This window comes from Megalops cyprinoides, chromosome 23, assembly GCF_013368585.1.
Source record: "Megalops cyprinoides isolate fMegCyp1 chromosome 23, fMegCyp1.pri, whole genome shotgun sequence".
Lineage (NCBI taxonomy): Eukaryota > Metazoa > Chordata > Actinopteri > Elopiformes > Megalopidae > Megalops > Megalops cyprinoides.
In genome coordinates, this window is record NC_050605.1 from 5,132,817 (window position 1) to 5,147,433 (window position 14,617).

The window sequence follows — 14,617 nt, forward strand, 5'->3', positions numbered from 1 at the left end:
TATGCGTCAGTGTGTGAGTGATTGGTCCCTGTAGATCTTAGTATACGTGTGTGTGTATATGTTTGTGAGCGTCTGTCTGTATGTGGGTGACTGGTCTCTGTAAGTTGGTGAGTGTGTGTGTGTGTGTGCGCGTGCGCGTGCGCGTGTGTCTGGTCTTTCCAGATCTGGATGAATGTTTTTGATTATCCTCTCCGGGTCTTTGCGAAGGTGTGTGTTTGTGTGTGTGTGTGTCTGCGTGCGTGTCTGCGTGCGTGCGTGCGTGCGTGCGTGCGTGCGGGTGCATGTGCGTGTGTCTGGTCTTTCCAGATCTGGATGAATGTGTTTGATTATCCTCTCCGGGTCTTTGCGAAGGTGTGTGTTTGTGTGACTGGTCTCTCTGCAGGCCTGGGTCACCTGATCTCCTGCATCCTGATAAACGGGGCTCAGTACTTCAAGCGGATCAGCGAGTCCGGGATTAAGAAGATGTGCCGGAACATCTTCGTGCTGCAGCAGAACCTCACCAACATCACCATGTCGCGCGAGGCCGACCTGGACTTCGCCAGGTGAGCGATAGCCTGCCGCTCGGCTCACAGTCTCTGCTGTCATTTCATCACAGCTGTCGCCACATCAGCCTCCTTATCTCTGTACTGTAGAGTGCACTTCTCACCCTCATCTTCCGTCAGAATTGCATGACAAAGGTATCATAGTTCAGTTATAGAAGGGAACTGAAGTGCAGTTCTCTCTGTTCTCTGCTCTGTGTGTGTGTGCATGCGTGTCTTTGTGCACCTGCGGTCTCCACAGTAACGTCCCTCTCCCTGTCTCAGCTGCTGTCTCCAGAAAGGCTCTCCTGAAAGCAATTAACACTCTATCCTGGCGCTTACATCTCACCGGCACACATTTCCTAATGAACACAGACCCAGGGAGAGCATTTACTCCACCCCCTCCCAGTCAGTGAGAGAGCATTTACTCCACCCCCTTCCAGTCAGCGAGAGAGCATTTACTCCATCCCCTCCCAGCTGCTAAAAGAGCATTTACTCCACCCCCTCCTGGACGCTGAGAGCATTTACTCCACCCCCTCCTGGACGCTGAGAGCATTTACTCCACCCCCTCCAGCTTGTTAGAGAATATTTACTCCACCCCCTCCCTGCTTTGACTCCACCCGGCCAATAGTTTGGAAGAGTCTCCAAACCAATTAGTCTTCATCTGTGTGCCATATTATCCAAGCTAACACCGCATTTGTATAATGTTTCTGTTTCTTGTTTTATCAACAACCTCAGAACAATGCTATGAAAACGTTGTCAATGATAGACACACATAGCAGATATCAGGTAACGACTTATGTAAATGAATTACGCAGGCTGTAAATAACCATGTACCCAAGACAATTAGAGGTTTTCTGTCTGGAGTTACCGATCTGGGGTACAGTAATCTAAGCCTGTTCTCTCTACAGTCACAGTGCTGAAATACAGTAATCTAAGACCTGTTCTCTCTACAGTCACAGTGCTGGAATACAGTAATCTAAGCCTGTTCTCTCTACAGTCACAGTGCTGAAATACAGTAATCTAAGACCTGCTCTCTGTACAGTCACAGTGCTGGAATACAGTAATCTAAGACCTGCTCTCTGTACAGTCACAGTGCTGGAATACAGTAATCTAAGACCTGCTCTCTCTACAGTCACAGTGCTGGGGTACAGTAATCTAAGGCCTGCTCTCTCTACAGTCACAGTGCTGGGGTACAGTAATCTAAGACCTGCTCTCTCTACAGTCACAGTGCTGGAATACAGTAATCTAAGACCTGCTCTCTGTACAGTCACAGTGCTGGAATACAGTAATCTAAGGCCTGCTCTCTGTACAGTCACAGTGCTGGGGTTTGCCATGCTGAGTGTGTTGTGGATGGAGAGGAAAGTCTTTACAAAGTCATTTCCCTGATAGCAGGTTTCCATGGTGTGGAATTCCAATCAGGATTGTCAGCACTCAGCAGTCACAGAACGTGGCTGCTGTGATGAATGGTCATGTAGAGACACGTGTATAATTGCCTGCCTGTGTGCGTGGTGGGTGTGTGTGTGTGTGTGTGTGTGTGTGTGTGTGTGTGTTTGTACACACGTGCATGTGTCTGTCTTTCCCCTTCCCTCTCCCAAGCTGGAAGAGACAAACTGCTTGGTTTGATTTCACTGATGCACTCAAACTACAATAAGAAAAGCATAAAAAAGTAATGAATAATCATTTTCAAGGTACGCTCAACACCCGAAACTTAACGTTCCCGCCGTGATTCTTGCACCTGACCTCTTGAACGAATCGCTGATGGCGGGTTTCGAATGCCGCGAGCTTCCCCGGGCCCGGGGAGTCATGCCGCAGACCGAAAATTTGGGGAAAGGAGAGCCTCTCGGCCGCCAGTGTGGCCTCTCCTCCTTCACCTTCAGGTCCGCCGCACCTGAGCGAGCGGCGCTGATTAGCCCGTTATTTGCTCCCGCCGCGGTCGCGGGCGATTTTGTTTGAATGACAGCGGTGGCGCGGCAGCGCCCGGCCGTGTTGTTTCTGTAAACAGCTCCTCCCCCCCATCTCGGCATGTGATTGCGCGCCCTCGGAGGACGGCGCGGGCCGCTGATTGAAATTACAGCGTTGGTGTTTATGCATTCATGGCTTTCCTGATGAACTGGCGAGCTCAGTACGTGCGGGGGGGGGGGGGGGGGGGCGTGCCTCGGGACCAGTCTGGGGGGTGGGCGGCGTCCGTCCCCATGGCTTTAATCTCGACTCTGCGGGCGTTCATTTCGACGCGCGGGTCTGTGTTATTTTCGTTATGTGCATCGTGGTTTTCTGTTGGGTTTGAAGACGAGTTAGAGGGTTGCCGCTAAGCCTCTGTGCATACACAGCTGCCAAAGTGATTGAATCTGTGCGTGTGTGTGTGTGTGTGTGAGCTAACATGCTTGTGTCTGTTCATGTACATGTGTGTCTGTGTGTATGAGCGAGCGTGCTTGTATGCGAGTACTAGTGTATGCACGTGTATATGTGAGTAATGCTTATGTGCCTGACTATACCATTAAAAGCGTTAGTCTTAAAATAAGGAAAGGCCTTGACAGAAGTTCCTCCGCCCTCCCTCACGCCCTGCCCCGCCCGGCACTCCCGATTGGCCGCGGCCCGAAACGCAGCCCGTGTGGGAAATCGTCCTGCATTCTTGCTGAGCGCCAGATAAGCCCCCGTGGGCGGCGGAGAGGAGAGGTCAGCCGCACATCAGAATCACTCCTGCGCAGGATCTCTGCAAGGACACAGTAATAACCATCGATTTTAGTTTAAACTGAGCAGAGCTGGGGAGAGGGAGGACCAGCTCCGTGTCTGCGAACCGGCGCAGAGTCGGCAGCAAACACTGACACCTAGTGGCAGAACTGAGTAATGCTGCCACAGTCACTTGGGCGTCCAGCTCAGAATGTCTGAAAGCCATTCTGCAGCATAAAGACAATTACAAGAAGACTTTGAAAAGAGCAATTGAAAACAATTACAAAATACAATCATGAGTACATGAGGCTCAAGACTATATCTGAAATAATGTGTAAATATTGCTGCCAGTCAGGATTGAAGCTGTATTTGGTATTATTTGATTGAACAGTCCATGAGGATTGATTGTGTATAGTGAATATGAACACATATCTGAAGGATTTTCAAGATTTCCCGTATCTCAGAGAGATCTCATCAGAGGATCTTGCATTGATATCGGTGGCGTTTCTTTCTGGAGCCTCACTCGTTCTTTGTGCTGCCTCTTGTGGACATTTTGGATGACTGCAGGCCCTGTGCTGGTCCATTCTGAGCAGGACGAAAGGTCAGGGGTCGTATCTCCTGCTCCTGCTCACAAGAAATAATCGGCAGCAAAGGAACGGCTGCTTTCCACACACACACACACACACACACACACACACACACACTCAGGTCCGTGGGGCAGCTTTTCAGGATCCACACAGCTCAGCCATGAATTATTGGCTATGTGTGTGCGTCTCTCTCCCTCTCTCTCTCTCTCTCTCCCGTTCTCTCCCTCGCTCCAACTCTCCCTGTGCAATCCCTTTCCCTCGCGCTGGGCGGGTTTCTGCGGCGGCGAGGGGTCCACGGTGCCTGCGCGCACTGCGGGGGACGCGCGCCCGAATTCTGATCTTATCGTGTAATGAAATATGGAGAGCCAGCTCATTGTGAAGCATCGTTTTGTTTCATTTTGAGTAGCAGACTGCTCAATTAATGAGCAAGCCCATCCACGCGCAGTGCACTCGCAGAGACAAATAAATACGCTGGATTGTTTATTGCTTTGTGAGCACACACACACACACGCTCTCACACATGCTTGTTCTCTCTCTCTCTTTCTCTCTCTCTTCTCTACCTCTCAGGTTTTTCAGGTCTTACTCTTCTCTCTTTTTTTTTCTTTTCCCTGTCATTCTCTCTATCTCACAGACACACACACATGCACACATGGTTCTGCTGCTTCTCTCTCTCTCTCTTTTCATAGCATTTCAGGTCTAATTTTTTCTTTCTTCCCTCTCTTTCTCTGATTCTCTTTCAGACACACACACACATGCACACAATTCTGCTTTCTCTCTCTCTCTCTCTCTCTCTCTCTCTCTCTCTCTTTTCACAGTATTTTCAGGTCTTACTTTTTCTTTCTTCCCTCTTGTTCTTTCTCTGACTCTCTTTCAGACACACAGACACACACTCACACACACACACACACACACACGCGCACACACACACGCAGGCACGCAGGCGCTGTGCACTGGCCGTGGCCGCGGACACACCTGACGGTCTAACGCGCGCGGGTTCCTGCGCAGCCGGCATTACCATTCTGCCGGCGTCAGCACTACTCCAGCAGAGCGGTGGAGCGTGGCGTCTCCGCCGTCCCTCGCGCACCGCGGGGTGCGCAGACCGGGCACTGTAGAGGCACTGCAGCGCGAAACCTACGCAGTGACCCGCCACTTACCCCCACCCCCCACCCCACACTGCAGCACCTCCCACCGACGCACCCCAGCCGTACCCGTGCGGTACAGCCGTAGCTGAGCGAGCGCGTCAGGTTTGGCGGCAATGTACCCATCAGTTTGAAATGGCTCCGTTAAACATGGGGTCTGAGGATGATGTCCCTCTTTCTGTTTACCAGGGGACCGAGTGATGGGCGCATTGACCGGTGAGCTCTGGGGGTGTGGAGGAGGGGTGTCTTTCTGTGGTGACTCAGTGAAGGAAGGCTTGTATCTCATTGCTTGGGTTTGCTTTAAAGCCTCTGTGAGTCACAGCAGGTGGTATGGAGATGTATCCCAGAAGCCCCTACTCCCAAAGACCAGCTTCACGAATAAAGAGAGGCCAGGCCAGGCCAGCGAGCCGAGCACCGAGACGGAGAAAGGAGCCGAGGAGGGGTCACAAAGCACTGACTTCTAATGAACCGCTGCAGAAAATAAGGACAAAATCGATCACCCCAAAAGTCTTGAGTCAGTCGCTTTGCAAGAGACCTGAAACGAAGGACCCCTGACCGACGACCGGAGATGTGGCGCGTCTCACCTTTCCCCCGTCAACACGAGACAAGACAAATCCACGGCATGGCGGGGGCCATTAGCATTCGTTACCGTGGTGACAGGCGCGTGGACCGACTTGATGGAGAAGGCTCTCTCTCTCGGCGGCGCTTTTTCCGCCGGCCTCTTCAATTTCCCCCCGCACGCTAACGAATGTGTTGTTACAAATGCGCTGACTGAAGCAGCCTTTAATGGCGGTAATATTGTACACGCTGGAAATTAGCGGAATGAATTGTGCTGATGCCGTTTTTTTTTTTTTTTTCCCTCTCTCTCTTTTTCCCCCTTCCCTCTCCCTCCCGAACCCGCATCCATCTCCTGGCGTCCTCTCTGCCTCTCGCTTCATAAATTTGTTTAATGCTCTCCGTATACGCGGGGGCCCCTGCGCGCGGCGAGCGGGCTAATTAAAATTTAATGGCACACGCTGAACGTTTCGCAGGTGTTCGCGGTCGCTGGCACGCCTAGCGATCGGGCGCTGGCGCCCGGTCCCCGTGTAAAGCGCGACTCTTCATTATCTGCTTCTAATGGGAGAGCCACGGATTGCGGTGGCGTTGGGGGAGGGAGGCGTAGTGAGGCGGGGGTGGGGGGGTAAGAGCGGAGAGATTTAATCTTATTAACAGCCCTCCGCTGTAGGGAAATGAATTAAAAGCGGCTGGTTAATGAAGCGATCGGGGGTTGGCGTTCTCGGCTGTGAAGTGCTCTCTCCGTCTCCGCAGCTGAGCCGCGCTGCCAGGTGTTTGTCGGGAGAGGGGACTCGCGAAAGGAGGGTCACCTGAGCCGCTCCGTCTGGAGCAGAGGAGAGGGAGGGCAGCACTTCCTCGTGGCGGAGAGGGAGGGGGCGGCGGGGTGTAATTGGCGGATATGGGTGAGGGAATGTAGGTATAGTCGTTAGTAATGCTTTGTGTTTCGCTACTGGAGACAAACAGCTCAAGACCCCATGTTAAAACAAAGTTTTAAAACAATAAAGCAGATGGGTGTGACCTACATGTGGTTGGCTGTCTCTGGAGGTGGGTGGGACCTATTCTAGTTAGCTGTTTCTCTGCAGATGGGCTGGTCTTACTGTGGTAAACTGTTACTCTTTGCTGATGGGTTCAAGCCTTACTTTAGCTAGCTGTTACCCAGACCTGCCCCTTTAAGATAGTCATGCAGGACAGGGGCTTCTATTTCTGTCTGGTGTGAGAATCTCATTTATTACATATTTGTTTTTCCATATTCACCTTCATATTCTTTTTTTCCTTGTCAAAAACGTCTTGGCTATTCACATTGTGTTTGTTTGTATTTTTAGGCCTTGTTCTAGCCACTTAGCTGCCATGTACCAGGTACACTGTCTGTACTGTTGTCCTGGAATGTTTTTTTAGGCGCAGCTGCATAAATTATATTCAAGTCCCATTACAGAAGTGAACAGGGGTAATGACTCTGCAGTGAACCACTGCTGTTTGCAGAAGCTCTGACACCTTGAGCCTTCTTGGCTTTTACATGACATACCCCATTACCACAGTGCTCAGTGTGTTAACATGTGTCTGAATCCTGTGGGAATATGAGAGGTGAGGCTAATTAAAAAATGAAACTGTGGGCCCCTCTCCTACACATGACTGACATCATTTTTTTTTTTGTGTGTGTGTGTCAGTTATGTTTAAGAGGTAGAGCAGGGCAATGGTTGTCATTTTACTTCACCTTGGGAGTCTTTATTGCAGTATATTACAAAGTGTATCTATGTTCCAGCCTCTATCTCTTTGCAGTGATCACAGAGCCTGTCTTCCCTGGCTAGCCAGGTCACGACTGCCAACTCTTTTCAATGGCTGTGTTGTGATCACCCAAAATTTTCAATATCTTGTCAGGATCTGCCCATACTTTCCATTTATGACGGCTATTAGGTTTTCTTCCAGGAGTAGAATCTCTTTTTACGGTCTGAGAGCACTGTGTTTTATCTTTTTCAGTGTTTCAGTGTTTATATCCCAATGGTCCAAATAAGAGTGTTTAAGCTGATGTATAATTCGGTTTATTCTAATTAGAATTGTTCTTGCAGTGCTGTCCAGAAACTTGACTGATGGCGGTGTTGGTCTGCTTATTGAGCCTCAGGACCAGCTGGCTGAGTGGGATCTTTTTTGGGTCCAGTGTTATTGCTCTGTGTGTCTTCTCTTTTAATGCACTCACTGCTAAGTCAGACTTCCCTGAGGCACAGATAGCCAGACCAAAGTGTGTCTAGGTGGTGTTATGCTTTAGGGCAGTGTTGGCCAGAATAAAGCGATGTTTGTTTACCTGAGATCTGGCTTTCTTCTGATATATCATATATCTTGTCCTGTTTGTTCTAACTCACGGTCCAAGTCTGACGGTACAGCTGAAACAGTGCCAGGCTCATCCCAATGCATAGTGTGTCCATGGGAATTCACCCCCTAGTTTCGTTTTATCGTAAGATCATACTTCAGGCACTTGTCTCCAGTATTTGTGTGGCCATTTCAGACCCCCCACCATAACAGACAGACATTCAGCTGGTTTCACAGAGAGTGGCTTAGACAGGGAGGGATGCACAGAGGGGACGATTTAGGAGGGAGGTAGAGAGTGAAAATCCAGCACCCTGAAGCCAAGGGTAAAAGTTGTCAGGAGAAAGAGAGATATTAGTAAATCAACACAGAGCTCTAAAAAGCAGTCCGCTATATATTTTTTTCCCCTCACTTCACTCTGCCCATTGTCCCTCTACAATGAGGTGTGCGATACTTTCACAGGAAAGCTGACAAACGTCAGGGTTTGCCATTGAATCCGAAGTGAAGGCAGCAGTGACAAAAACACTTAATTTCCCGGTCAGCCTCGGTAATGTGCCCATGCGTGCTTTGATTGACAGCGTTTTTCTTCCCTTCAGGCGCAGTGAAAGGTTTGAATTTTCGCCCTGGCAGCTTTGACGGACAGCCTGGAAGAATCTTTTTTTTATAGCAGTATAAATCTCTCACTTTATTCGTTTTATATGGACACAAAGACGGACTTTAAATGAGAGATGTTTTTAGAGATTCAGTCTCCACAAAGACCCCCCCCCCCCCCTTTTTTTTTTGAGGGCGAACAATACAAGGCTACATTTATCTTCATTGCACCATCCCCAAAAGTTCCGTCGTTATTGTAATGGCTGCGCACCCTCTGATTCTCTGAGGTCCATTTTAGATTAACCAAAAAGGATTATGTGTTACTTTCTCTCTGTGATCAAGATTGGAAATGGGGCTAAGTCAAGTCTGATAAATGCTGCAAAGAGCTCTAATAAGGGGTAATATCAGTCAGTGATTTCATTGGGTCTCGGCTTTGAAACAGTGTCTCGACTGTTTCTGCCGGGCTCCGGTTTGGCCTTTCTCAAGGTCTGTGGCTCTGTTACATTTAGTTGGATCATCACAGCAACCCTGGCAGGTCAGTGTAGCTGGAAGTGAGCGTGAAATAATAGGACCCATCTTGCCATGATGCAATATCCTGTATGGTTCAGGGATGCCAAAAGAGGGATCAGTAATGTGGGGTACCAGTGACATGCGTAATGGGGGCGGGCACAATAGTGCTGTCGTTAAGTGCTTTGCATTTGGGTAGGTGATAAGAGAGGACGTAGTGATCCTGAATCAGGAAAATATGACATTTGTCTGTGTCTGCTATTCAAAAACGTAACCTGTGTAGCTACGAACATGTTTTAACAATCCATTTGGCTCTTACAGTGTTCATTTTGTTCCTCTCATAGACACCTGGTGGTAGAACTGGTTGGGTGGGTGTAATATGCTATTCCTGAAAGCTAACGAGATGCTAATTTGTCTGTATGAGATGGCAGTCCGTGGAGATTCTGTTTGATGTGATTGAGCCCGTAGTCTTTCTGCTCCAGCAGCAGTTGTAGGCAGCGGAACAGCTGGCACCGTGTTGAGATGTTGCGGCTGAGCCCTCGCTGTGTCTCTTTCTGTCAGGCGCTATACTCCGAGGTGCTCCAGCTGGTCTCTCCCTGTCGCTTTCTCTCTCTCGCTCTTTGTTTCTGTCTCCCTCAACTCGATTCACTGCACTTCTGTTCAGTACAGTCCAATCCACTCCAGTCCAATCTGATCCAACTCAGCCCAACTCAGCCCAACTCAGCCCAACTCAGCCCAGCTCAGCCCACCTCAGCCAAACTCAGCCTGCATGACAATCGTAAATTTGTGCTACCAAAGCAAAGCAAAGCCTCTTCATCAGACTACGTAAGAGTATGTATATACATACACGGTAAAGAGTCAGAAAAGTGAAAAAACGAAGCAGGTCATCGATCCTCCTCTCTCTGTGTGTCTCTCCTCTTCAGGCAGTACTACGAGATGCTGTACAACAGCGCGGACGAGCTGCTGAACCTGGTGGTGGACCAGGGCGTGCGGTACACGGAGCTGGAGTACATCAACGCCCTGAGCCTGCTGCACCGCAGCCAGACGGGCGTGGGCGACCAGACGGTGCAGAATGTGCGGCTGCAGCGCCTCAAGGAGATCATCTGCGAGCAGGCCGCCATCAAGCAGGCCACCAAGGACAAGAAGATCACCACCGTCTGAGAGGGCGAGCCCTTCAACCCCGGGCGCTGTCCGACGCCGTTCCCCCAAACCCCGAATCACTACTGCGTTACAGAGCACGCCCCGCACCGCGTCCCCCATTGCATAGTCTCCCGAATCGCCATCGCTCAACAAAAGTCCCATTTCACCTCTTAGCCTCATGGACCACTGCAGCCTCAGATCCGAAAGCGCACCCATCAAAATTGAAGCACGCCCATTGTATCCTTGCCCCAGGCTGTCGCTCCTCTATTACCTGAGCGCAAAGGTTACCTGAAGGAAATGTCCGTCACAGTCGAGCTGGTCATTACGTATTTACACCCCTCTGATCTGAGCCTCCGCCCCACCCAGCAGGGTGCGTAATCCAGGTCGCCTTACCTTTGGCACCGCATGACCCCGCACAGCACCCATCTCCCTGGAAACCCAGCGCTGAAAGTCACACAAAGCAAGGGCCGGGAGGCGCATGTAGGCCACGCCTCAGAGGTCGTCTCCCGCTGTTTGACCTTGACTCACCACAATCCCCAGAGTGGGGGGGGGGGGGGGGGGGGCGGGGGGGGTTGGGCACAAATGCGTTTTTTGTTTTTGGTCCATTTCATTTCCCTCTCATATCGAACTGCTGCGTTTCAATTATAAAAGCCCCTTCTCTACTCCTCCGTCTCTCTCCGGCTGGCTGTGCCTGGAATACCCGATCCCGGATTATATCATCCGAATTACGTCTCTGTCAGGAGAGCCTCTCAGTGCCCTCTTTCGGGTTTGCTTCACCCCCCAGAGGACAGGAAATGGAATCTGGATCATTCTCTCAGTTTTTTTGTCCCCTTTATTTCTTGTCCCTCAGTATATAGTGTGAAGTTCTGATGTGGCATCCTCTCTGCCCTTCACCTGGGGAAGGTATACAGAGACATACAGGTTTGGTGCAGGGCGGTCAGCGTTTCTGCAATGCCAGAACAGGTTAAACCTTACTTACAGATTGCGCCTACTTGAAATGCAACTTTTAAAACTTTACTCTCGTTGTTTCTGAAAAAGAGTCATTCAGTCCCCTGGTGTTTTTTAGTTCATTAGCTCTGCAGAGTGGATCTTAACGAGAGAGATGTGGGAGGGAGGGAGGACCTGTCAATATGCATGCCGGCAAACGAGGCGCCGCGGCTCCCGCCGCTCGGCAGAGCCATCCATCAACGCCACTCGCCGTCTGAAACCCGCAAAAAAAAAACAAAAAAAAACAACGCAGCACCATGTGGCTGCCAGTGGGATTAGCGTTTAAGAAAAAAAATGTCTTTCGTTGTCTGAGACGCTGGGGTTTCGGGCGGGGGCTTTTTTTCGGGACAGCGGCAGCTGCCGGGGCAGAGCCCTGAGAACCGCCCCGCGGCTCCGCGCCGGCCGGAGAGAGCCGCGCCCGCTATGAGGTCAATCCCATCCCACGTCAAGGCAGGCGGTGATGGATGTGTGTTTGGCAGCGTCCTCTCAGAGATGGCTGTGCATTTGACAGGCTCTGTGAGGGGTGTGTATTTGTCTCCGCTGATGGATATGCGTTTGACAGGCTCGGTGAGGGGTGTGGTTTGACCGTTCATTTCGCGATGGGTGTGCATGGTCGCGCTGGGTACAGCAGAGGTGGACCGCTTGACCCCTCTTACCCTGTCTGTACCCCCAGCAGTGACCAGTAGCATAACTTAGTGCGGGAGGGGTGTGTGCTCACAAAGTGAACAGCCATTGGGCCCAGCACAGCTGATACACATCAATAAAGGACCTAGTTTCCCAACTTGAAACAGTCCAATAATCCAGCTCACAGAGGCCCAGTGGTTACTTGATATTGATATTTGATTTGCCATTATGCTTTTTTTTTTTATTCATTTTTAAAATACAAAGTCTGTGTAAAGTTAACTCAATACTAATTTTCAGCTTTGCTGTTGGATATGAATGTACTGTGTAAGTGTTTGTGTGATTCATGAGAAGTACAAAGGGATAGATTCTTTCTCTTTAGAGTCTTTTTTTTCCTTCCTAACTGTTTAAAGTTGCTTCCATAAATGAATGCCTTGAGGAGTTGAGTCCTACAACCTTGAATTAAGAAAAAGCCTGACTTGGTCATGTACTTCAATGTAACAAAAAAAAATAAACAATTTAAAAGTCTAAGCTTTGGTTTTATATCTGTACACCCCCCCTCCCCCCTCACACCACCACACACACACATGCACACACGCATACACATGTGCACACACACAACGAATGTTTTAATGCATTAGAACATGATGAGAGCATAATATTATAGAATGCGGTAGACTGGTCTTCAAATTACTCATTTTGACTACAGCAGTCACTGAATGCTGTTGTTGAACTGAGGTATTCTCAAAGGAAAACAAAAGCAATAGGCTTTTATTGTCTTATTTTTCCATGTCTAAAAATGGCAGCCTGGGGGTAAGGCTCAAACTGTCAGATGTCACATCTTTGACTGGGTTCTGTGCGTGTGCTTAATGTAAGTGGACCTCGGTGATGAGGTATGCTCAAGTGGGCATGTTCAGGTATGTGCCAGCATCGCCGGCAGACTTATTCTCGTATCGTTAACCTGTCTAACACTGACACAAAAGGCACTGGCTTCAGTGATGTCACCGCCAGTTGATAATCCAATACAAACACTGGAACATTCCGGAGCCTCGCGCAGCTGCCAGCTGGTTGGACGTGCCTGCTTAATTGCAGATTAAAACTCAGCAGCTGTTGAAAGAAGCTCATTGAAAATCACAGTGCGTTTCTGCTCAATGTATCTGCCGTTCTTTTCCCCGAAATGTGTATGATCTGGCACAGTAAGGTTTACTTCTACATTCCTTTTGTGTCTTTATGTGTTGTATGAGTGATGTCTTCAAACGCTGGAATACCTCTGAGAGACATTGTGTTTTCACAGACCGGTCAGACCATCTGCATTTTCCTTCAGACATTACTCGAATCGCCATTTCTGTAGTTACTGCCTGGTTTGACTTTTCAAGAGAAAACGCCCTTCAAAACTGAGGCAATATTCAGTGTTCACACTCCCGCAACTATCAGAAGATGATTGCTTTTGATGGTAATTCAATTTTTGGGACATTAACAGCTGTTACAGTAAACCGCCAGATGAAAGCTCATCCATTTTATGTCTGAAGGTGAAAGAGTCAACTGCTGTTTTTTTTATGAAACTTTAAAGGAGGAGAAAAAAAAAATACATCTCCCAGAATTCATCTCATAGTCACAGACTCCCCTGCAATTACAAGGTGACCAACGGGAAGCTTTTGGCAGTTACAGTCATGTAACAGTTAGCAGCCTTGCAGCTGTGAAATTTGTGCCACCATCTTTCCTTAGAGGAATAATATGCTCGGGCAGGTGACACCACCACCTGCCCCACTTACAAGCAATTCCCTTAGCTAGTGAAAACCAGGGCATGCCATAGCAACTGCCTGCTCTGCCTGAGGCAGCCAGGATAGCTAGCTGGTGCAAGGGAAGTGTAAGTCTACAGATGCTGGCTAGCTGGCTAGCTAGCTAGAGGGGAAGTAGACCATGTATATGCTTAAGGATGTGAAGTGTTAACATGGGTGATTGAATGCCCACAGGACAAAATGTGTCTGGGGAATGTGACAGTAGACTTGTTTGATTTCTCACATTTTCAACTAAGTTAAAGCAAATGCTCTCTTTTCTAATATGCACGAAAACCAGTTCAACCAAGCACGTACACACACGCAATTTCACGCAAGCACGTACACACACTAAAAAAAAGTATATGATGATGTCATGAATTTTTAAAGCCCTGATTTCACGTTGGTTACTCTTAGGCTGAAAACCAGTGAGATTTGGTCTTCAGGGTCATTTCAAAGTCCATCTGCAATGCAGGCGTTTGGTTTTAGGCTGTCACTCTCCCCGTGTTGTGATGAGCAGTGGTTCTGAAAAGTATTTCTCTCTAAGGCTCCATTCTGTGCAACTGCATTCTTAACAAGGAAAGTTAACAAGGTAATATTAAATTAGGTTCATACATTATACTTTCATGTAATTTCTCACAAAAAGGTATCCTGTGACTGACTCTGTCCTTGGTTTGGTCTGCGTGGGGAGTTTACTTAAGGTGCCCTTCAGGAATGATATGTGTAGCTGCACTCTCTGCCCGTCAGCATAGGCGCGAAACTCCTAACACTTTCCGACGGATGGATTTATCCTGCACAAGCCGCATGCCAGACCCGATCGAGCTGGACGCCTCCCGTGACGGCCTCGCCGACGTCGGATCCCAGCCTCCCGAAAATCCTCGAGGCACCGCGGGACCTTCACCGGACAGGATAAGGCGAAGCGTTGATTTGTGGGTCCTGACGGAGCTCGTCAAAGCCACCGAGCCCCTGGGTTACTGAAGTGCAACTGGGGTACCTCTGTATGTGCACTGCTATCAAACTCAATACATCGTCAGTATTACTAAGTGGGCTGTGGATAAATTTCTTATGTCAGCTCTAATAACTTTGTTTTATGTGCAGTGCCACTACTGAACTAAAGTACTACTGAGGTGGTGCTGCATGAAGCTGTACTGAACATCTAGACAGCACTACTACATTCTTTGAGAACCACTACTCTCAGTACTATATGCATACGTACTATGCATAGCTCT

At 49.1% G+C, this 14,617-nt stretch overlaps 1 protein-coding gene across 1 annotated transcript in view; it reads left to right on the forward strand.

Annotated features, from left to right (window-relative positions):
- Positions 1–10,536, forward strand: part of exoc4 (exocyst complex component 4) — a 132,630-nt gene extending 122,094 nt beyond the window's left edge. Inside the window, exons 17-18 of the mRNA XM_036518366.1 lie at positions 383–542; positions 9,789–10,536. Of these exons, the coding sequence (XP_036374259.1) occupies positions 383–542; positions 9,789–10,026 (398 nt within the window). The 3' untranslated portion in view covers positions 10,027–10,536. The remainder of the gene's footprint in view (positions 1–382; positions 543–9,788) is intronic.
- The last annotated feature ends 4,081 nt before the right edge of the window (positions 10,537–14,617 follow it).